This window comes from Engraulis encrasicolus, chromosome 18 (assembly GCF_034702125.1).
Source record: "Engraulis encrasicolus isolate BLACKSEA-1 chromosome 18, IST_EnEncr_1.0, whole genome shotgun sequence".
NCBI classification, from domain to species: domain Eukaryota; kingdom Metazoa; phylum Chordata; class Actinopteri; order Clupeiformes; family Engraulidae; genus Engraulis; species Engraulis encrasicolus.
The window spans coordinates 18,184,555-18,206,430 of NC_085874.1; the positions used below are offsets into that span (position 1 = coordinate 18,184,555).

Sequence of the window (21,876 nt, forward strand, 5' to 3'; positions counted from 1 at the left end):
TTTCAAATCCTTCCAATCAAGTCCGTGTCAAGTCACCAGTTAAGACACATTTGACCAAGTCAAGTCCAAGTCCAAATCATGCCAAAGAAGTCCAAGTCTCATTTTTTCCAAGTCCTTTGAGTGGGTGATTTAAGCAAAGTAGATGAAAACTGTAGCTCATTCAATTATTACAAATTCTCGTTTTTTTCCCCAATCTTCATTTTTTTCTTCTTCCGTTTTTATTCTTTCTTTCTTTCTTTCTTTCTTTCTTTCTTTCTTTCTTTCTTTCTTTCTTTCTTTCTTTCTGTCTTCCCTTCTCAGCCCTGTACAGTAAGAGGCAGGGTTGGCTGCATGGGTGAGCAGCTTTAGATTAATGACCGGTCTTTAGAGGAAGGGCAGGCTCGGGGTAGAGGCGTCTCACTGTGCACCGCAAGCAGCAAACAGACGCCCGAAACTGAATAACAGAACTGCTCCCATGTGGTAGCAAGTGTCATGATCTTGCAGGCGTGTGTGCGCGCGCACACACACACACACACACACACACACACACTTAGACACACACACACACACACACACACACACACACACACACACACACGTAGACACACACACACACACACACACACTGTATACACACACAAAGTTATAGGCACACATACATGTAGACACACACACACACACACATAGTTACGTTTTATGTACCGATAAAAGAAGTGAATTTGAATAATGAATAGTTTGTGACACTTGGCTGAACTGGAGCTGCTTCAGTCTATGGCACCATGTGTCCAGCTGGTGCGGTAGCACTGCCTGTGGTGTGTGTGTGTGTGTACGTGCGTGAAGTGTGTGTGTGTGTACGTGCGTGAAGTGTGTGCGTGTGTATATGTGCTTGTGTGTGTGAATGTTGAGTGCTAATGTATTAATAAATATGTGCCAGTCTACTCTATCTCTGTCAACTTCTTGATCCAAAACAAGCAGTTTGGCTTCTCTAATACAGTATTTGAGTGTAAAATGTTACCTCTTGTGTTGTCTTTTGTTTGGACTGGTTCACACCGACCGATCCAAATTGGTTTTGTTTGAGCCATATCAAATTGGTTTGGTTCAAACTGGTTCAGATGCTTAACACTGGTGTGTTTCAAACTGGTACAAACCCAGTACAAATTGGTTCAAACTGGTGCAAGCTGGCTCAATTCAGTTCAAACTGGTTCACCTGAGACAGATTCAAACTGGTTTGGTTCAAACAGGATAAAACTGGTTCAAAACAGTCCACACTGGTTGTAACCAGATCAATTTGGTTCAAACTGGTCCCAACCAACACAGATCTGTTTCTAATCAGATCTATCTGGTTCAAACCACTTGTTCAAAGGAATCCAAACTGGTCAAAAGTGGTTCTAACTGGATCAGACAGATTAAAATTGGTTCAAACGGGCTCAAACCGGTTCAAATGGATTTGGTTCAAACAGGATCAATCTGGTTCAAACCAAACCAAAGTGGCTCAAAGTGGTTCTAATTGGATCAGTCTGGTTCAAACTGTATCAATCCAGTGAAAACTGGTTTGGTTCAAACTGGTTCTAACTGCTGAAATCGGTTCAAAGTAGTCAAGAACTGTTTGGCTTATTTTTGGTTTGTTTTAAACTGGTTCAAACTTTTTAAAACTGGTTGAAACTTCCACAAATTGGATCTATCCAGTTTGGTTCAAACTGATTTGGTTCAAACTGGCGTAAACCACTTCAAAACGATTAAAACTTCTTCAATCTGGATAAATCCTGCTCAAACTGATTTGGTTCAAATTGCTTCAAATCAGTTCATACTTGATCAAACTGAATATGTTCGGTTCACACTGGTTTGGTTCAAACTCGCTCCAACTGGTTTAGTTCAAACGGACTCAATCCAAACAGGTTTAGCTCAAATGATTTCAAACGGCTTCAAGCAACTTCAAACTGGTTCAAAGCGTATCTCCTAAATGGTTTGTTTCAAAGTGGTTCAAACTGGTTCTAACCGGATCAATCCGGTTGAACATGGTTTGATTCAAACGGCTTCAAACCAAATCTAACTGATTCAAAGTGGTTTGGTTCAAACAATTTCAAACTGGCTCAAATTGCTTCAAATCCAGTTCAAAACGGTTTGGCTCAAACTGGGCCATAATAGTTAAATGTGGTTCAAAATGTTTTGGTTAAAACAGGTTACAATTACTTCATACTCATCCAAACAAAATTAACACTGGTTTAAACCAGATTAAACTGTTCAAACCATTTCAGACTGTCTCAAACCGGTTCAAACAGGTTCATCCAAACCAGATCAGAGCGGTTAAAACTGGCTTTAACCCCTTAACTTTGAACAGGTTCAAAGTGGTTGCTGTCTTAAAATATAGAATGACCGTAAGGGCCTCCCAAAATCAAATTCAGCTTAGGGCCCCTAAAAGACTTGGGCCTGCTCTGCGTGCACATGCACGCACGCGCGCGCACACACACACACAAACACACAAACACACACACAAACACACACACACACACACACACACACACACACACACACACACACACACACACACACACACACACACACACACACACACACACACTTGAGAAGATTCTGATGATGAGCATCACAGAGCAGTGGCCAGATAAGCAGTGGCCAGGCTGTCAGCTTCAGGAGGGCAGGGAGGGAGACATCTTCCATTTGCATAATTATGCCCCTGCCTCCTGGGGCGGCAGAGGGAAACCCTGTACGTACCGACCTCTGTCAACCTTTCATGAACCCGAATGCTGCACAGTGCTGAGGCATCAACGGGGAGAAGAGCAGACCTGTAATTACCATGTCTGTGTGTCTGTCTGTTTGTCACCAAAAGTATGTGTTTTTGTATTTGTGCAGGCATGTACATTGTACATTACTACTACTGCTGTACTACTACTACCACCACTACCACTACTACTGCTAGAGCTGCTGAAATTACATTACATAAAAATGACCTCTGCTGAAGTACAGGTGCTGAATGGGCCTTTTGTCAATGGATGTACAATGTATGCGTATGAAGTGAGCTTGTACAGTTTGCTAACCTGTGTGTGTGTGTGAGTTTGTAAACCTGTATCTGTATTAGTGTTAGGTGACAACACAGAGTTCATCTGCTCACAACAAGCCACACCCACAAGTCCCAGATTTTTTCACCAGCATTTACAAGAATTGAAAGAAAGATGAGAGGCGAAAGAAAAAAAATAATTTCTACTCATTGTCTCTAAATAGAGGATTTGTTTCACCTCTCCCTCTCTCTCTCTCTCTCTCTCTCTCTCTCTCTCGTCCCGAGAACTTCAGCCATCCCATAATCAGCCTCTAATGCGCGGGCCTCGTCCTCTCCTCTCATTGGAAATTCATTCTCAACAGCTTGCTATTATCCAGGCCCCCGAATCTCTGAATAGATTTACAAGCATTAAGAGCGGGCCCCCATTGTCAAGACGGGACATGTGGGGAGGAGGGTCCTGGGCCTTTTGTCTGAGGGCCCCCAGTTTGGAATCAGCTGTCCTCCCTCTCCCTCACAGAGGAGGAAAAAAAGAAGAGGGGTGGGTAGGGTAGTGTCGTATAGTGTAGTGTGTGTGTGCGTGTGCGTGTGTTGGGAGGGGGGAATTAGAAGGAAAAGGAGGAGGAGGAGGAGGAGGAGATGAAGGAGGAGGAGGAGGAGGAGGTGGAGGAGGAGGAGGTGGAGGAAAAAGCCGTCTGGTTTCGGAACAGAGAAATATGTCACAGGTTTTTTTTTTCTTTTTGAGGCATCACACACAATGGACGTGTGCCACGGTTGGCCTCTGTCACTTACTCCGAAACAAGCGGTTAACACACACCCACACACACACACACGCACACACTGCACATACAGCTAAACACACCCACGCACATGCCACAACAAACAAACAAACAGAGAAGTGGGATTGGCCATGGCCCATTTAGTAGATAATAGCAACCTCATGTCTAGTGTGTTGTTTTTTGTTCAAGCTTTTGTGAATACCACAGTTGCACATTATTACCCTGCAGTAAAGGCAAGTCATTACATCGCGCATCACACTAAAAATGTTGCAATAAATCATTTGGGCTTTTTTTATTTTAATTTAGAAAGAAGCCATGTTGTTTTAACACAGATTTTGGCATAATAGCCGGCCAACAACTAAGACCTTGGCCTTGCTTGTGATCCCACGCATATGTTCGCTAGCCAGTTGGGCTTTTAGTCAGCGGCATGTATATGCATGTTACGTGAATATGTAATGTGCATTTGTGTACATACACGCCAGTAACTTGTTTGTGCATGTCAGTCTGTGTGCCTGCGTGGGTGTGTGTTTGTGCATCTGTGTCTGTGCATCTGTGTCTACATGACTGTGTGTCTGTATCTGTGTGTGTGTGTGTGTGTGTGTGTGTGCTTGTATGTCCGTGTCTCAGATTGTGTGTCCATGTCTGTGTGTACACACGCTCATATCCTTTTTTCACTGTCTGCCAAATCTTTTCCTGTTGACTTTCTCCCCCCCCCTCCCCCTCTGTGCGCGTGGCCCTGACAGCAACACCTGCCGTACTGGAAAATGCCTTAAGGTTTGTTTGACTTGCCACGGGCAGTGGAGAGCGAAAGGGAGAGAGGGAGGGAGAAGGAGAGGGGGAGAGAGAGGGGGGGGGGGGGGGCCAGAGAAGAAAAGAGAGCGAAAGAGAGAATGTTTACTTTCCTATGCCTGCCTTTGTCTCGCGCCATCCTGATAAGAGGAGGCACGCGTAGGGCCTGCATTCGCCTGTCAGGACAGCTGAAAGAGTGCCTGTTCACTCCTCTGGCTTCCTTTCTTTCCCCACTCCCCCACCCCCCCTTCTATTTTTTAGGGTGGGGTGAAGGGGAGGTGTGGGTGTGGGTCTAGGGAGGGGGGTGGCGGCAGACGGGGCAGGCAGCAGACAAAAGCCAAGGAGAGGGAAACCTGGAGATGCATTGCGTGGGTTGGAGGTTGAGTGTGCTGTGTGTGTGTGTGTGTGTGTGTGTGTGTGTGTGTGTGTGTGTGTGTGTGTGTGTGTGTGTGTGTGTGTGTGTGTGTGTGAGAGAGAGAGAGAGAGCGAGAGAGAGAGAGAGAGAGAGAGAGAGAGAGAGAGAGAGAGAGAGAGAACATGCGTTTTTGTGTGTATTTGTATGTGTTGGGGAGGTGGGGTGGGGTTTGAAGAGGGTGGGCTTCAGAGGGCAGGTGTGCTCATGTTTGGCCAGGCTGATTTATTTTTCTCTCTGTACCACGCAAGAGGTGCTCACTTTCCAATACACCCCCCACCCCACAACCCCCCAGCCTAGGCCCATGGTCGAAATTAACACACACACACACACACACACACACACGCACACGCACACGCACACGCACACGCACACGCACACACACACACACACGCACGCACACGCACGTGCATACATACACACACACACACACACACACACACACACGCACACGCACACGCACACGCACACGCACACGCACGCACGTGCATACATACACACACACACACACACACACAGTGCGATTTGCTATTGTGTGTTTTGTGTTTACAGAAAGCAAATAAGTGCCAGCAGATGCGCACACGCTCTAAAGATACCTGCTGGCATTCTGTCCAGTGTTCTCAAACTGGCCAATCATGGCCCTCTCTTTCTCTCTGTTTCTCGCTCTCTCTCTCTCTCGCTCTCTCTCTCTCTCTCTCGCTCTCTCTCTCTTTCTCTCGCTCTCTCTCTCTCTCTCTCTCTCTCTCTCTCTCTCTCTCCGCTCTATGCACAGAGAGAGGGAGACAGAGGAGCCTAATCATGATGGATGCTGGATGTGAATAGGGGCTTTTCATGGCAAAATCTGGTGTCTGGCAGGCAGAGGCCTTTGCAGCAGCAGTGGCAGTCTAGCCGATCGAGCCCATAGCTGGCCACCTGCACGCCAGATCGGAGCCCTCTCCACTGGACTGGAGGGGGCGAGGGGGGGCACTGGCTGAGCCCAGGCAGCGAGACCACCATGGTCGAGTTGTGTTGGGTTGAGGTGGGTACGGACTCGGAGGTGCTGCTCTCCAAAATCGAGCTCCCTGTTGGGGGGGGGGGGGGGGGATCATGCAGGCGTGCCGGACCGGTGGCATGGCCGTTGGCCGTTGGGTCTGGTGGTGTGTGCGGCTGGTCTTCTGTGTTTTGCGACACGTGGTCAGGACAAGGTTAGGGGACAAGGCCAAGAACGTGGATGGTTAAGAGCAGGAGGCATATGGGTGGATGGAGGGAGTAACTGTCAAGTTGGGGTGGAGGCTGTAGAGAAGCAGGGAGGTGGCAGGTGTAGGGTACAGGAATGAATGGTCCAAGCGTGGATGATGGAGGATGATGGTATGGATTTAGGGTGTGTTGGGTGGAGGAGGGCTCGGTGGTTGAATGGCTGGTGGGTCCTTCCATCCCACCCATCTAGCTGCGGGGCTGGACGGTTGTAGCAGAGATTCTTTAAGTATATAGAGATATGCCAATGTAATAGGTTGCTATGGGCACCTAACGTGACCAGGTTCCGGTCTGCCTAAAGGAGCGTGTCATAATGCTCCTAGAATGAATAGAACAGTCCTTAGGTCTGCCTAGGTCTGCCTAAAGGGGGATTTCCCCCCCTCCCCCTTGCGACAATAGAACCCGGAAACAATGGGCCAATGGAACCTCTCTCTCTCTCTACTCTCTCTGGTTGTAGTCTGGTGGCCGTATGGTTGGAGGACTGGACAGTCTCTAGGTAGAGGGTGTACGGCTGGAGAGCCGCAGGGGGGGATGTGTGGTTGGAGGGTGGGGATGGTGGGCTAGACGGCTGGCGTGTGGCGTGTGGAGAGCTGGATGACTGCAGGGTGAGGGCTGTGCAGCTGGCTGCAGGTCCAGGGCCAGAGCGGCACTCAGCTGTGCAGGAGCAAGAGGGGAGCTGGACGCTGAGTGACCACAGATGCCCTCCATGTCCAATTAAAGAATACCGCACGCACGCACACACACGCACACACACACACACACACACACTGAACTGTATGTGCACTCACACACACATGCACGCACGCACACACACTTGCGAGCAGTGTTTACCAACATAACCTTTAGTATCCATAAGTGTGTGCACACACGCACACACATGCACGCGCGCACACATTGTTTTTTGTATATTTTATAGTATGTTATATTGTAGACTCTTGAACAATGCCTGACCAAAAGCATGATTTAAGTGCATCAGATTTTTTTTTTTTTAATTCAGTTTGTGAACAATGACATCAGAAGAAAACTGTTTCTTCACAGTTCACATAATGCATCGTTTCTATCTGTTGCTTTTGAGGGCTAAATCTGACACTGAGGTCCTCTATCTGACAGTAGAGGCAAACGAAAACAGAGATGTTTTTTCGTTGTTGTTAGTTTTTATAATTTGTCATCATCAATACTTCTTTTATTATCTTCAATCCTATACAATGTCTCATTTGTTTACAGTAACAGTAGAAACAACTGTGGAGTATTTTTGTGTTGTGTTATAAAATAGCCATTCATTTAAAGTTTAATTATTAATAAGGTTATTTTTCCTCCTGGTGTCTACAACATGAGGGTTTGCCGCTGCAGTGGCAGCTGCAACACTGAGGCAACGGCATGTCTGTTTGTGTTTTGAGGACTATAATTACAATCTAAAATAATAAAAGATTTAATTATAAGGTTATCTGTCTCCTCCTCTCACGGTTCTCGTATGCGAGTTTGGCCATTCTGTTGTTTGTGTTTTGAGGACTGTTATTATCATTTTAAATAATAAAAGACTTAATTACCAGGACATGCATCTCCTCTGGCTATTCCATCTCTTGTCTATGTGTTTTTGACTGCTCTTTTGTGGCACGGTATGTGGCACAGTGAAACATTGGCACCTGGACTTTCTAATGTACTGTATTAGAACTATTATGTCAATGTTATTGAATTGAAAAAATCTTGTGCTGTGTTGTGTTAGCGTGTGTGTAAGGTGGGGCAGTGTGCAGTCTTTGTGTTCCGGGCCTTTGGAATGTAAAACATTTAAGTATCATCAAAACTTATTAAATAAGATTTGGAAATGGGAAAAAAAGTATTTTCTCTGTGTGTACAGTATATCACGTAAGTGACACGTAATTGTGTGTGTGTGTGTGTGTGTGTGTGTGTGTGTGTGTGTGTGTGTGTGTGTGTGTGTGTGTGTGTGTGTGCGTGTGCGTGTGTGTGTGCACGTGTGTTCTGTGTTGTGGTGTTATTGAGCGTTAGGTAAGGAACTGTGCTGGTGTATGTCTGCCTGGGATTTTAGAATGTAAAATAATAGGTAAGGATATTACCTAGGGTTAATATAAAGGTGCTCTGTGTAATATTTTGTGGTAGTTTATTTCCAGAATTCAGGCCACCCAATCACAAATGTTACGTTTTTCATGGATGCCACCACCATGGTTATCACCACCATCAAACTCTAAGGGTGAATCCCATTACACCCCTTAGCCCTACGCTGATCCCCTTTGCCTTGGTTTTGCGCGTCCACGTGTAGGTGTAGTGGCATCCCGATTCACGTTCAGACAGATGGGTAGGGGTTCGGCGAAGGGCTTTCATCCCCTCCGTGCAGAGATTTTCCGACACCTAACTGCACGGATAGAGGGCTTCGACAGATTTCCCTGAATGTATTGCGATTGCATTTAAAAATGGGCGGCAAACCGTGGCATCCACAACACCACACGAGATTAAGTATTTTCGCCACAATTGACGAATAATTATTCCATTGTACTAAGTTTAACGTGGTCCTAATGTGTGATGGCCCTTTTCTCCGTGAAACGCACATGAAAAAAATCGCTATTAACGTCAACCTAATGCATGGAATTAGTGACAGCTGTGAGTGTCATTCTGTGATTGCTGATGGGGCATCCCAATTCATAGGGGTTGCGTTTCAAGCCCTACACCTTGCGGCTTTGTTTGAAAGCACAAGGGGCAAGAGGAAGGCAAAGGGGTAGGGGTGGAGATAAGTAATGGGAAAGGCCCTAAGTATTCATTACGACAAATGACGAAAATGACACTTTTCATACATGAAAAGTTAGCTTATTATTTAGCAAATATTCAAGAAAAGATCAAACTGGAAGTAGGCAGCAGAGTGTCAATGATCAGCAAAGTAGCAATACCTACTCTTGCCACCATCCTACACAGTGCACCTCTGAGGGACCAGTTCACCCTTTTTTGATTTTCACATATTTGCAGCATTTCCAAGTATTTAACATGAATGTGAGCATCATTTTCTTCTCATTGTGTTGTTCAGTACGTCGATGTATTAGTATTAGAATTATTAGCATATCTTAAAATAATCACTGGAAGTGGCTAGAACCATTACCATCAAGCCACACGTGATCACTGGATGGATTTAAATAGCCGTTTTGCACTCTGGTGAATTTCACATTGATTTAAAAGAGGTTTATAAGTTCATTTGATGATGTTTTGTTTGGTTCCATAGACTTCAATTACCATGCTTAATATGGCCATACTGTTAAACTAGGCTATGCAAACACAAAGAGAAAAAAAACAACTGTACTCATATTTTACCAGGGCTTAACTACATATGAGCAATTTCCTGAAATGAGGTGGACTGTTCCTTTTAGGAAATTGACATTTTACAGGTATCTATCGTCTCACTTATAGTCTCCCTCTCTTTCTCTCTCTCTCTGTTAGTGGGGGAGACATTGTGCTAATGTAAAAATAAAAGAATAGTAGAATAAGTTTTAAGATTTCAAAGTTATCTATCGTAGTAAGTGAGTATGTACGGTGATTTGTTAGTAGGTGTAAGGTGTGGAGGCAGTGTGCTAGTGTTTGTCTTTCGAAGATTATATAATGCAAAATAAGAAGTATATAATCCAAGTTCATAAACTAAGACTTTCAAGCTATCTGTCTCCTATGTGTTTGTTGTGTGTACTGTGTAGTGGTGTGTGAGTGGGTGTGTTAGGTGAGGCTCTGTGTGTGTGTGTGTGTGTGTGTGTGTGTGTGTGTGTGTGTGTGTGTGTGTGTGTGTGTGTGTGTGTGTGTGTGTGTGTGTGTGTGTGTGTGTGTGCTGGTGTTTGTGTTTGGGGGCCCTTTATCTGTCTCTTATCGGCCGCTCGCTCCCCAGCTGCCCTCCACCTGTCACTCATACAGGGAGTGGCATAGAGGGGAGGGGCTAATGAGACTGTGTAGTGTGTGTATGTGTGTGTGTGTGTGTGTGTAGTGTCTGTGTCTGTATTGTATGTGTATGTGTGTGTGTATTGTGTGTGTGTATTGTGTGTGTGTGTGTGTGTGTGTGTGTGTGTGGGCACACCGCTTGCGTGTGTATACAGTATGTATGTGCGTGTCTACTGTATGTCTGAGTGGGTAGCTGTGGGCGTTTTTGCCACTCTCTCCCTCTGTGTGTGTGTGTGTGTGTGTGTGTGTGTGTGTGTGTGTGTGTGTGTGTGTGTGTGTGTGTGTGTGTGTGTGTGTGTGTGTGTGTGTGTGTGCACGTGTGCAGATAGCAGGTAAAAAGGTGAAGTGATGGAATGTGTTTTGGAAAGAGAGGAACTACCTTGTTGGGCGACCCATAGAAAAGCAGTGAATGTTGACTAGACTCAAATGGTCTTTTGAGGCCCTTTTCCTCCTACATTCACCACAATCTATGGTCGTATATATATTTTTTTCCATCATCACTTATTTATTTCCTTTCACACCCTTACAAAGTGATACAAGGAATACATATGTGTGGAGTCTCTTTCTCCCACTTGTGTTTCTCTCTCTCTCACACACACACACACACACACACACACACACACACACACACACACACACACACACACACACACACACACAGACACACACACACACACACACACACACGACCTACACATGCACCGTATAAGAAGCAGGGGCCAGGCCCCATTGCACTCTCGACTCACTCATCCATCTAACTAACTGACGCTATCTTCGTCCACCATCTGCTATTTACATCATGCGTGTTTCAATAATAAGGCTTTTGAGGAGGCGGAGGAATGACAGTTGGCTTTGTCAGTGTGCGTGTACGCTACCCAGTGGCATCATCACTACCGCCGCCGCCGCCGCTGCTGTTGCCACTGCTGTTGCCACTGCTGTTTAGTATCGGATCAAGGTCCAGATTAATGTTGCCAGGCCACGCCCTACTAGTGATGCAACACCTTCAGCGTTGCTTCTAGTCAGGCCAGGAGTAAAACAAATATCGTTTCTGATCTCCGAAAAAATCGGGAACTCCTAACACTTTGTAGGGAAGCAAAAAAAGAAAAAACAGAAGCAAACCCAGGGAGGTGGGCCAACCATGCTGTTTGAGAAATGTGAATTGTTAGGCTCTAGGTCAGACCAAGTCTTGAAGAGATTTGAAAGTCGATGATAATCAGGAAAGGATTAATGCACAGGCTTTATATGGCTGCAGCCTAGAGGCCCCCACCTGCCAGATTGGCAGGAAGTGTAAAATGTCAGAATTGTGACAAGATGCAATATTGAAAAAAAGTTGGTATTGAGTTTTGGTTTTGGAGTTTTGGTATTGGTGTTGAGTACACTTGCTCTTGTAATTTTGACACTATGTAAATGTTTTGTGAAATTTGCCTTCCAGGGGGGCTAAAGCAACCTGTAGCCTAGAGGGGCCCCAGGCAATCTTAATCCTGCCCTGATCACATCCCCTCCTCCTCCACATCCCACAGGAGGCTCGTGCAGCTAACATAGCACTACTTCAGCCATGGCCGACCCCTTGGGCTTGCTCGCTTTTCGGTCCTTCGTTGGGGGATTTGGTTGCCATGGCGAGCAAGAGGGCAGGTGTGACCCAGGTGTGCGCTGAGTTTCCCTGAACAGCACCTCTCCACTTAGAGCGGCCGCTTCTGAGAAGCTGCTGTGTACAAGAGGAGCACTCTCTCTCTCTAGGCTGTCCTCCGACTGGAGGAGTCAGTGGACAAAAACACACAATGTCAGCTTGAGGCTCTTTGCCATCTGAAATGTCACGGTTATACTTAGTACTATGTTTCTTATTTAGATTCATCATTTTTTCCAAGATCTTTTTTTTCATCATCATTATCTTAATTACTTTTGATCTTGCTTTTACATTGTTATCTTATTCCTTGTGTTGACTTCACCATGTTCTTTAATTACTCATTGTCATTGCCGTGCAAAGCACTTGAGGTCAAGTTCTTGTCCTTAAATACAGTAAAATCTCCAAATAAAAGTATCAAAACTACAGATATGTGGAAGTTTCATTGCTCAAGACCAACACAGAGTACAGTATGTGTATGAGTCAGGCCTACACAGAATGTACATAAACTCTCCAGAACTTTCCATGCAGGTGTCAATGAAGATTAGTAACGTGTATAGCATGTAGTAGTGCATGGCGTTTGGATGAGAACAGCCTTTCATGTAAGCCGTAAGCCTGAACAGGTCTTCTGCCTGTCTCTAACCCCCTGAGACATGGTGCTGATTAGCGCTGAGGATTTTTACGGTGTGATGATGTGCCACCACTTCACTCAGACGCTGATCAGGGAACATTGGTATGCAAATGCCAAGCGCACAAGGGTCCCATATCTCTCTCCACAGAAATGTCACTTGTGCCTCTAAGTGGCAGAGAATGTGATTTTAATCGTCAAATTCCTGATTTCCACCATTCGTCTCTGAATGCTACTGGCTATGAAGACGTATGGTTATCTATCTACAGGATTTTTTTTGACAAGGAGTATGAAGATTAGTGATTGATTTGGAGATTGGGATGGCTGCCCAGTTGATTACTAAGTTATTATGGATGCTTTTTTGTTATTGGTATCAGTGCTGGAATGATAGTGATGGTCAGAAACTCTCTCTCTCTCTCTCTCTCTCTCACACACACACACACACACACACAAAGCAACAGTAACTTCCACGTGACTTATTAAACCACAGTGTTTATGTTTATTTTTATTATTTGGACACATAGCAAATACTGCAGAAACATAGAAGCATGTTAAGAGCTAATGATTACAAAATAAGCTGCCGGTAAACAATGATTGTACCTAAAGGCAATGGGGTTTACAAGGTCATGGTCTTGGATTGCAAGCTAGTACACTTCAACTCAATTGAAAGCATTTAGGGCAAACTTAACAAGACAAAGTCTGACAGACAACATTTGGCTATGAAAACAAAGTCAACACGACGCACAGAAATTACTTTCACGAAACAATAAATATTTTCAATAAATAAATACATAAATAAATAAAATAAAATAAAATGTGATGGTAAATTTATTGCAATTATATAAAAAATAATAAGTGTAAGCTACGATTTGTGGCAAACGCATTGATGATAAATAAGACGTCCAAACAATCACTTGGTAGAATACATGATTAAGGCAATTGTACAGCAGTAGATAGTGTAGAACTCTATTTCAAGGCATTTGTGGCTACACTACAAGAGAATATTTCCGGAATGTAAAATGTTTTTTTGTTGTTGGGAAAAGCTAAATTCCAATATCAACAGATTCACAAGCTATATTAAAGCTAATAAAGTGATAAGTACATTTACGGCCTGTGAATTAAAAGGCATTGTTGTTGTTTTTTTCTCTCTCTGTTATCACGGCTAGGACTTCCCTCTCTTAGGTCTATGAGCTAATGCGTTATAGCATGGTGTGCAGAGATCCTAGAAAAATAATTCAACAGTCTACTTTGTAATCTCCAGATAAACTAATTACTTCAGAAAATAGAGCATTCAAGTTGGGATTTTTTTTAACACCCCGTTGCAGTTTTTAAGTCACCTTGCGTTTGTGAAACTCCTTGGTTCGTGACGTCGGTTCCATAAAGGCACTGTTTGGAGTTGTGATTTAGCAGGCTGGGCGCACGGGCATTTGTAAGAGGATGACTTGGCGGTTTTCAGACGGGTGGCATTTGTTGATGTGTCGCGTGAGACCCGGGGAGCTGTAGAACATAGCCGGGCAGTATTTGCAGGGGTACACCTGCGAGGAGTGCTGTAGGCGAACGTGCCTCTCCTGGCTGACTCTGGTGGGAAAGTTCTCACCGCATACCGGGCACAAGTGACATTCAGAGGAGCTGAGATTGAGTGGTGCTGAGTTTTGAGACTGCTGGTCGGGCGAGAGAGATGCTTTCGCTTTACCCTCAGTCTGGGAACCTAGGCTGGCATCTTGGACTTGGAGGGAATGTTGAGACAAAATGTGCTTTCTCAAATAAGCTTGGCGCTTAAACTTTTTCCCGCAGTGCTGGCAGTCGTATAGCCCATCTTCCGAACCCGACTCTGACAGACCAGGGCTGGGTGTGTCCCTGTCGCTGGCCCCGAGCTCCGTGCGCGCGGTATCCTTGGCAATCTCCGTAGGCGCACCCTTCTCCCCAGCAGGCATTTTGGTCAAATCGGAGTTGGTGTTGTGGTTGCCAGGCACAATTTTTGAATTTTGGGGCTTCAGCTTGTGCCAACGTCTGTGGGACGCGAGGTTAGCGGGACAGCTGAAGACTTTGCTACACTCTGGACACCTGTACTCGACCCTGACGATGCGCGAGCACTTGTGCTGGGCTAGAGATAACGGGTCGCCATAAGCCTCGCGACATAACTGACAGACAAACTCTCCCAGAGGCTTGTCACCCGCAGAAGGTGGAGGTGTCGGCTTCTGGTCCACTGGCGCTTCCTTTATTTTCAGTCCAAGTACTGGCGAAGTTGTGACTTCATCCTCGAACTGCAGTTTCCTGATTGCTTTGGGTTTTTTAGGCGCCGGTCTCTTGCGCTCTGTGGTATCAGACGAAGGTCTTTTGGTTGCATTGCTTGTAGCGGTGACCGGGACGCTGTTTGTGGTACCACCTCGAGTGCTATTGCTGGTTCCGATTTTTAGGTCCACCGGCGCGAACAGGAGGTGATCTAAACTGTTAAGCGCAGCAGGTGTCGGGAACGACTCTGCGGAGACGGGCGATCCGAGGTTGAAGCGTCTGTCGAAATATGCCCGCTCGTGTTCCTTGCTGACGGGCCGGGTGGGGCTGTACAACGTCTGGTAGACCACCTCCGGGTTCCCAAACTGCACGGGCTTAGCATCCTGCCTGGATGTCTGCAGAGTTGGCGCGCTATTTGGTGATGATGTTGCAGCATGAGTAGGGCAGGGTACCGCCGCCGCCCTGGATGTCAGCGCATCCGCCTGAGTCTGCAGGACCGGGAACTGTCCCTGTTCCTCATCATCCGAGCGAACTCTGTACGAAACAGGTGTCGCTTTCTTGTTCCGTTTCACTAGAAAACCACGGGGCATCTCGGTGGTTCAGCAGAAGGCACTTAGAGCAGAGAGGATGCGCGAGACCAATGGTGTCAAAAACAGAAAACAAATCCAGTCTGAAGGATCGCGGACTCTGACGATATTTATTGTTTTTTCCCCCTGTGTTGCTCTGTCCGCTGTCTCGCCACTCTCTTCACGTGAAATGCTTTTCATCAGTAAGGAATTGCTGCACTCTTTTTAAGGAGAAATGATGACATTGTTCTCGCCCCTTGTTGCCACATCCTCAGCCAATCAGATGCGACTGAGATCCCTATGGATTTGCGAGTGGGAGGGTTGGGGTAAGGGTTGGGTGTCGGGATGGGTGAAAATGTACGAGGATTTGCAGATTGCTAAGCAGATGTACCTGAGGGTTTATTATATTACAATGCGCGCCCGCGCGCCCCCTTCCTTGCCGACAAGGGCACACGCGCGGGACCCACCTCTTTTTACGGTCTGATGGCTTTCTATACAAATGCACACGTGCCTTGGCTTTGTGTGCACCCCCCCCCCCCCCCCGGGTGGTTGGAGGGACTCTGATCTGTCCGTCACTAGCTACCAGACCATCAGAATCCCAAATTAAAAAGGGGAGGGCGGGTTGCCCATCCACAGAAAAATGACAACAAAGCAAGCAGCACAGCACAGGAGCGTCCTGGAGTGTTGTGCGGATTCTGAGCTTGCTCTCCGAGGGGAAGAAGTGATATTAAGTACACACCAAACAAAAATCCACATCCAGCCAATGTACCGAGGCACACTGACAAAAAAATGTATAATGTATGGTGCTATGTTTGCGCGTTTGAACAAAGCGCCAATGGCGACATGTGTTCGATACGACAGTTGAATTCCGGACATATGAATCAGTCATCTTACGCATACATAATTAATAGAAGAGGGGCTCCCCTACTTTGCATTACAAAAGCCACGCTTGTGCAGTCTGCACCCCGTATGCGGGTGAAAAGGAAATTGCACGGTAAAAAAGCCAGAGAGAGAGAGAGAGAGAGAGAGAGCAAAGACCGAATAGGCCTACGGGGTTATAAATTCACTGCCTCTCCCGAATCTCTCTTATCTGACCTAATATAGTCTAAGAAGCGATTAGGATTGTTTTAATGCATGACTGAATGGTGGGACAATGGGCCTAACCTGAAATATGGCCCATAAATCCAGTAGTAACATAAACATTACACATCAAAACTGGTCTCTCAAAATGTTCACATAGCCTCTTAAAACTAGGCTAATAGATCAACCCAGTGGATACATTTTTTTTATATAGAGAAAGACACATTTTCAAATGTTTGCTCTATTTCAAAGGGCCTGTGAATGCATTGCAGGACATTGGTAGAAATAATATTAAAACAGACTTTTCATTGGTAAATAATTGAAACTATGATCACTTCAAGTTGTCCTTTTGTACCAAGTGCTGCCAGCTCACGCCATCTCATTTTGACACATTCACTTGTCTGTAGGAATGATTATTTTTCAGGCAGGCACGCGAAAGCCCAGCATCAAGCCGCGGGCTGTGGGGGCTGTGTTCCCCCTCATTAGCATAAAGCTGCTGCCGGGCTAAGTTAAATTAGCGCACTGTCAAAGAATTACGACTGTTCTTCACAATGCATTTTTGTTTTGTTTTGTTTTGTTTGGTTACCATCATTGATATGTAGCCTACTTGTTAGGCTAAACCTATATGATACAACAGGGAAGAACATTGGAGTACAGCCTGTGCTGGCTGTGCTGAAAACGTAAGCGTCTTAAATATTAAAACAAGTTGTATGAAAATGTATTCTTTATAACCGCCATGGCAGCTCATTATTCCACTCACACAAATCGCTTTTAGTAAAACTAAATTAGACAGAAGGCTGATCCTCAATTTAATATCATTGAACCATGTCAATTGACGTGTTTGAATACCCATACCCCGCGATAATAGATAAAAGTTAATGGGTAAAATAGATGCCTGACCGAGCTCGTGCGTCAGGGCGCGCGTGTGCGGCTGTTTGTTCAGTGGCGTGTGCTGTTGCGCGAGAGGAGCGGTGAAGATTTGGGCTCAATTAACATACAGCTGCCACAACTCCAAAAGATTGCAAATGCGCGTGCGTTTGCAACAATGTGACTTCTAATATAGGCTGTAATTTAAGATATATTTGTCAGATTATTGTTTTGGTCTGAATTGTTAGATTAACAATGTGTATGTTACCAAAAATAAAACTTTTGTGTCAGACAATAATTACTTTTTATTTTTTAAAACGTATTTTACTTAAAAAGTAAAAGACAAAAAATAAACAGCAACACCACTAAATGGAAAAAAAGAAAATGCCCAGGGAAAAAAAAGCAGAACTAAAAGAAATCAGATACACAAAACCAGGAGTTTTCAGAAGAGAGAGTGAGCGAACCCATGGCAGGCAACTGTGAAATGTGATGCCCTCAGAGTAATCCAGGCTGTGCATACATGGTCAGATGGTATCTGTTGTACTTAAGGTAATTGAGGGTGCTCTTCTTCAAGGAGGCTAATCCTTCGCTTTTGGCAAAACTGTTCTTGAGGAACAGTTCTGGGTTCTCCGTGACTAATTTACCTTCCACCAGTCTCTGGATGGCTTCCGGCATGGGTACTTCCTCTTCCTCAAGCTGGGGACAGAGACATGCATAACATATAAGAAACATATGGCTACCATTCATTCCTGCAGCCAATGTAAATGAATGCAGAAAGTCACAGCCCATTTATGTTTATGTTTTATTTTTGCCAAATCTGTGTGAGCATCCATACAAGTACACATGTACTGCAGACACATGGAGTGTACAAATCAAAAATCAAAAGGTGCATAACTGCACAAAACGGACATAAGGCTTACGAGCAAAAGCGAAAGGGAAGATGAGGCCACCTGTATTTTGGAGAGCTCCATGATCTGATGTATCTCCTCCTCAAAGTCAGCGAAGCGGTCATGATAAATGGCCAGACACCATCTCTCCCGGAAATAGCTAATGAGACAAAAGATTGTCCATGTTGGTATTGCAACGCAACACACGTACACACGTACACACGTACACACGTACACACACACACACACACACACACACACACACACACACACACACACACACACACACACACACACACACACACACACACACACACAGCTACATTTAGCCTGCCCATTTAAAACCCTTGCACAACAACAACATGGTCAATCAATTATTTCAACAGCTCTTGATGTTCAGCCAGTTCCAATGAGAGAGAGAGAGAGATAAAGAGAGAGAGAGAGAGAGAGAGAGAGAGAGAGAGAGAGAGAGAGAGAGAGAGAGAGAGAGAGAGAGAGAGAGAGAGAGAGAGAGAGAGAAAGAGGTTAGGCCTTCGTTCAGGATCTGTGTGACAGCAGCCAGTGAGGAATCCACATTTAATAAGTGTTAGAGCAGCCCGGCAGCCAGATCTGCTATCCAGCCAGCCAGCACTGGGTGCCTGAGCCCCCATTGTCAGGCCTTACAGCAGGGCCCCGCAGATTGGACACCTGCATACACAGATTAGGCGCAGGGGGACAATAGTGACACACACACACACACACACACACACACACACACACACACACACACACACACACACACACACACACACACACGCCTCCCCACCCCCGTAACATAGAGGTCGCCCGAGTTAAAATATTAGAAAAGGGGGTCATCCATCTCCAGACATGGATCTCAGCGGACACACAGACGCAGGGAGCGTTGCAGCCAGCACCACGTGTGTGTGTGTATGTGTGTGTGTGTGCCCTTTCTGTGGACTTTCCTGTGACCCGCTTGCATTATCGGTCTCTCATGATATATGTTTTAATCATGCCAATGACACGCTTTGGCTATTACGGGCATTACACTCCACCAGGCCATTGTGGTCCCAGATTAGTTTCATGCTTCATGCAAATCACGAACGCCGTGATCTCTTGGATGGAATATGTGGTGGTGCAAAACAAAAATGTTTTCAAACGCCTGTTGGACCTGACACTTGAAAAGGAAAATCATGGTAGACGTCACAGATGACACATTTTACTTTTTTTCTGGAAAGCAATTTCAGTTGGGCCATGTGCAAAAAGACAGTTTAAGGTCTATTCATCTCTTCGGAGACATGAGTCAACTGTTGAAGATGTTAAAAAAGAGAAGGCTGTAGAGCTGCGGCGTTCAAGTAGTAAAACAGGTGGTGGTTTGAAGGTGCTCTTGAAGCAAGACGTAGGAGGTTATGATTGATGATTATGTAATCATCATTAAGGGGGCCTGATTGACAAGTGGTTAAAGGTACACTGTGCAGGAAATGGTCAAAAAAGGTACTGCAACTATGCCGCTCATTGAAATTGGGCTGCCTATTGCCAAATTTGATCTTTTCATGAAAGTTTACTAAGAAATAAACTACTATTTTCTAGTATGGCCCAGGAGGGAGGGGAGGGATTTGTACAGGAAGGTGTTACATCCTGCTGGGCATTGCTGCCTGTCGCACCTCCTCCGGTGCCCATGGGTCAGCTGCAGGGTCATCAGTCGGGAACCACCGTTTCATCAACGTTTCGCCCCTTTAATCCCGAAACGTCTCCGGTGGCGGGGCAGTGACAGGGACGTCTCCCTATCACCCCCTGCAGCTGATAGATGTTATCCCTGCGGCTGTTTTCTGGGGGTTAGTTGTTATTCCCCCAGCTCCTGTCCTTCCTCCGCAGCCAGAGCCAAAAGCTACCTTTTTCTGCCTCCTCTGTCAGCTCCTTTGTTGCCTTCTTTAGCCTTCCTCCAGTGACTCCCACATCCTTCAGAAGGCGTATGGTCGACAGCCCCATAAAGCCTCGGCATCCAACTTCGACTGGATATATGGAAGTCTTCCAGCCCGCCTCTCGGCACTCCGCAGCCAGTTCGGTGTACTTGGCCTTTTTCCGTTCAAAGGCAGCCTCAATCCCTTCCTCCGATGGTACAGTGAGCTCTATGAGAGCTACCGCTCTTGCCTTTGCAGACCAAGCCACTATGTCTGGCCGGATAGATGTGGTGGTGATCTCTGTGGGAAAGTGAAGCTTTCTATCCAAGTCAACCTTCATGCTCCACTCCTGGCCGGGAGTGAAGGGCCTTGTTGTTTCTTTTTGCCTGATGCTTCCAATTCCTCCTTCCGCAATAAAGATGGTAGAGTCCTCTGCAGGCGTTGGTATTCTGCTACCCTGTCTGCACTCCTCCAGCACCTCGGTTAGCTTTCTCAGGACCTGGTCATGGCGCCATCTGTAGCGGCCCTGAGAGAGCGCGATTTTGCAGCCTGACAGGATGTGCTGGAGGCTTGCGCTGGTTCTGCCTCTGGTTGCCTCTGCTTCACTAGACTTTGGCCACTTGATCTTGCTCCTTCTGGCGGCTGTCTTGGTCTCTGTGTTTGGCTCTACCCTGTCTGGCGTGGTGAGGACTGGGTCTTCGTGCTCGCGTTGGGGCTCGTTCTCCACCAGTGGACCATCCTCCTCTGCTACCCTCACGCCGTCAGCAACATTGGGTCCATTGGCTCTGTGGTTTTTGCCCTGGCTTTTGGTCCCCCTTGTCTCACCTGCTGTGGCAGTGCAAGGCTGCTGTTGGCCCTTCTGTCCACATCTTGCTTTCCCCTGGTGGATCCGTAAGCCCAAGTACAGTCATTTTTGCCGCTAAAAATGGCTATTTCTGGAAATTCAAAATGGCGGACCAGAAGATCAACCTTTTCATGTATGAAAAGTGCATTTTTTCCAGTCATAATGAATACTTAGAATTTGATGGTGGTGGTAAGTATTCATGAAAAAGGTAACATTAGTGAATGGGTAGCATGAATTCTGGAAATAAACAACTAAAAATTGTGTATTATCTCAATCTCTTCCAGTGACTTCAAGACTATGAATCTGCCCATCGTATCTGTTATACATTATTGTAAAACTGTTATGTCTAATAGTGCTCATGCCTACACAGGATCTCACAGTTTGCAAATGGCAAAGCAACATCTTCAACAAAAGAAAGGGCAGGACGCTAAGGCATTCTTCCCTCCATCCCTTAAAGGGACAGTTTGGTCAATTTCAACATGCAGTTGTAATGCTCACACTACCCTGGACTTGTCAGTGCCTGAGATTTTTTTTTCTTCTTCTTCAGCCGTTTCCGAGATCCTGGTCATTGTAATGGGGGCAGCTCTTTGTTTACATTTCAAAAAAACATTTTTATTTATTCCCAAAAACATCCAAAAGGTTATAAAACATCAGCAGACAACTAGCAAACACCAGTACCTTTTGGGAAAATATTTGGAGTTGGCCTATGTTTCAATTTTTAAAAATGTAAACAAACGCTGCCCCCATTAGAATTGCTCATATCTCGGAAAGGGCTGAGCCAAAAAATGTGGCATCACCAGGTACTGACAAGTCAAGGGTAGCGTGAGCAATACAACTGCATGTTGAAATTGACCAAACTGTCCCTTTAACCACTTGTCTTCCTTCCATCCCCTAACCACTTGTCAATCAGGCCACCTTAATGATGATTATATAAACATCCACCATAGTGATATAATAACCTTCTTGTGGTTTTGGATCAAAGTCAACTCAATGTTTTTTTTCCCTGGACCCATTTATTTTATGACTGATGATTATGTCCGCGCTCCTCATGTTATTTAGGTTAGCTTCAAGCACTCACATTAATTTCATTCATTATTTTCATTGTTTTACACTGACCGGCATATTACTCG

At 45.5% G+C, this 21,876-nt stretch overlaps 2 protein-coding genes across 2 annotated transcripts in view; both read right to left on the reverse strand.

Moving 5' to 3' along the window:
• Positions 1-12,891: 12,891 nt before the first annotated feature.
• Positions 12,892-15,330, reverse strand: insm1a (insulinoma-associated 1a). Its single transcript, XM_063222399.1, has one exon. It carries the CDS (start codon positions 15,192-15,194, stop codon positions 13,776-13,778), a length of 1,419 nt encoding a protein of 472 aa, XP_063078469.1. The 5' UTR covers positions 15,195-15,330; the 3' UTR covers positions 12,892-13,775.
• Positions 15,331-17,403: 2,073 nt separating this feature from the next.
• cfap61 (cilia and flagella associated protein 61) overlaps positions 17,404-21,876 on the reverse strand; it is a 54,744-nt gene continuing 50,271 nt past the window's right edge. Inside the window, exons 25-26 of the mRNA XM_063223166.1 lie at positions 18,068-18,164; positions 17,404-17,813 (exon numbers count right to left, since the gene is read on the reverse strand). Coding sequence (XP_063079236.1) covers positions 17,613-17,813; positions 18,068-18,164 — 298 coding nt within the window. The 3' untranslated portion in view covers positions 17,404-17,612. The remainder of the gene's footprint in view (positions 17,814-18,067; positions 18,165-21,876) is intronic.

Bases quoted from the DNA above. Each gene is read 5' to 3' on its own strand.
- insm1a (XM_063222399.1), bottom strand. From the start codon at position 15,194: ATGCCCCGTGGTTTTCTAGTGAAACGGAACAAGAAAGCGACACCTGTT.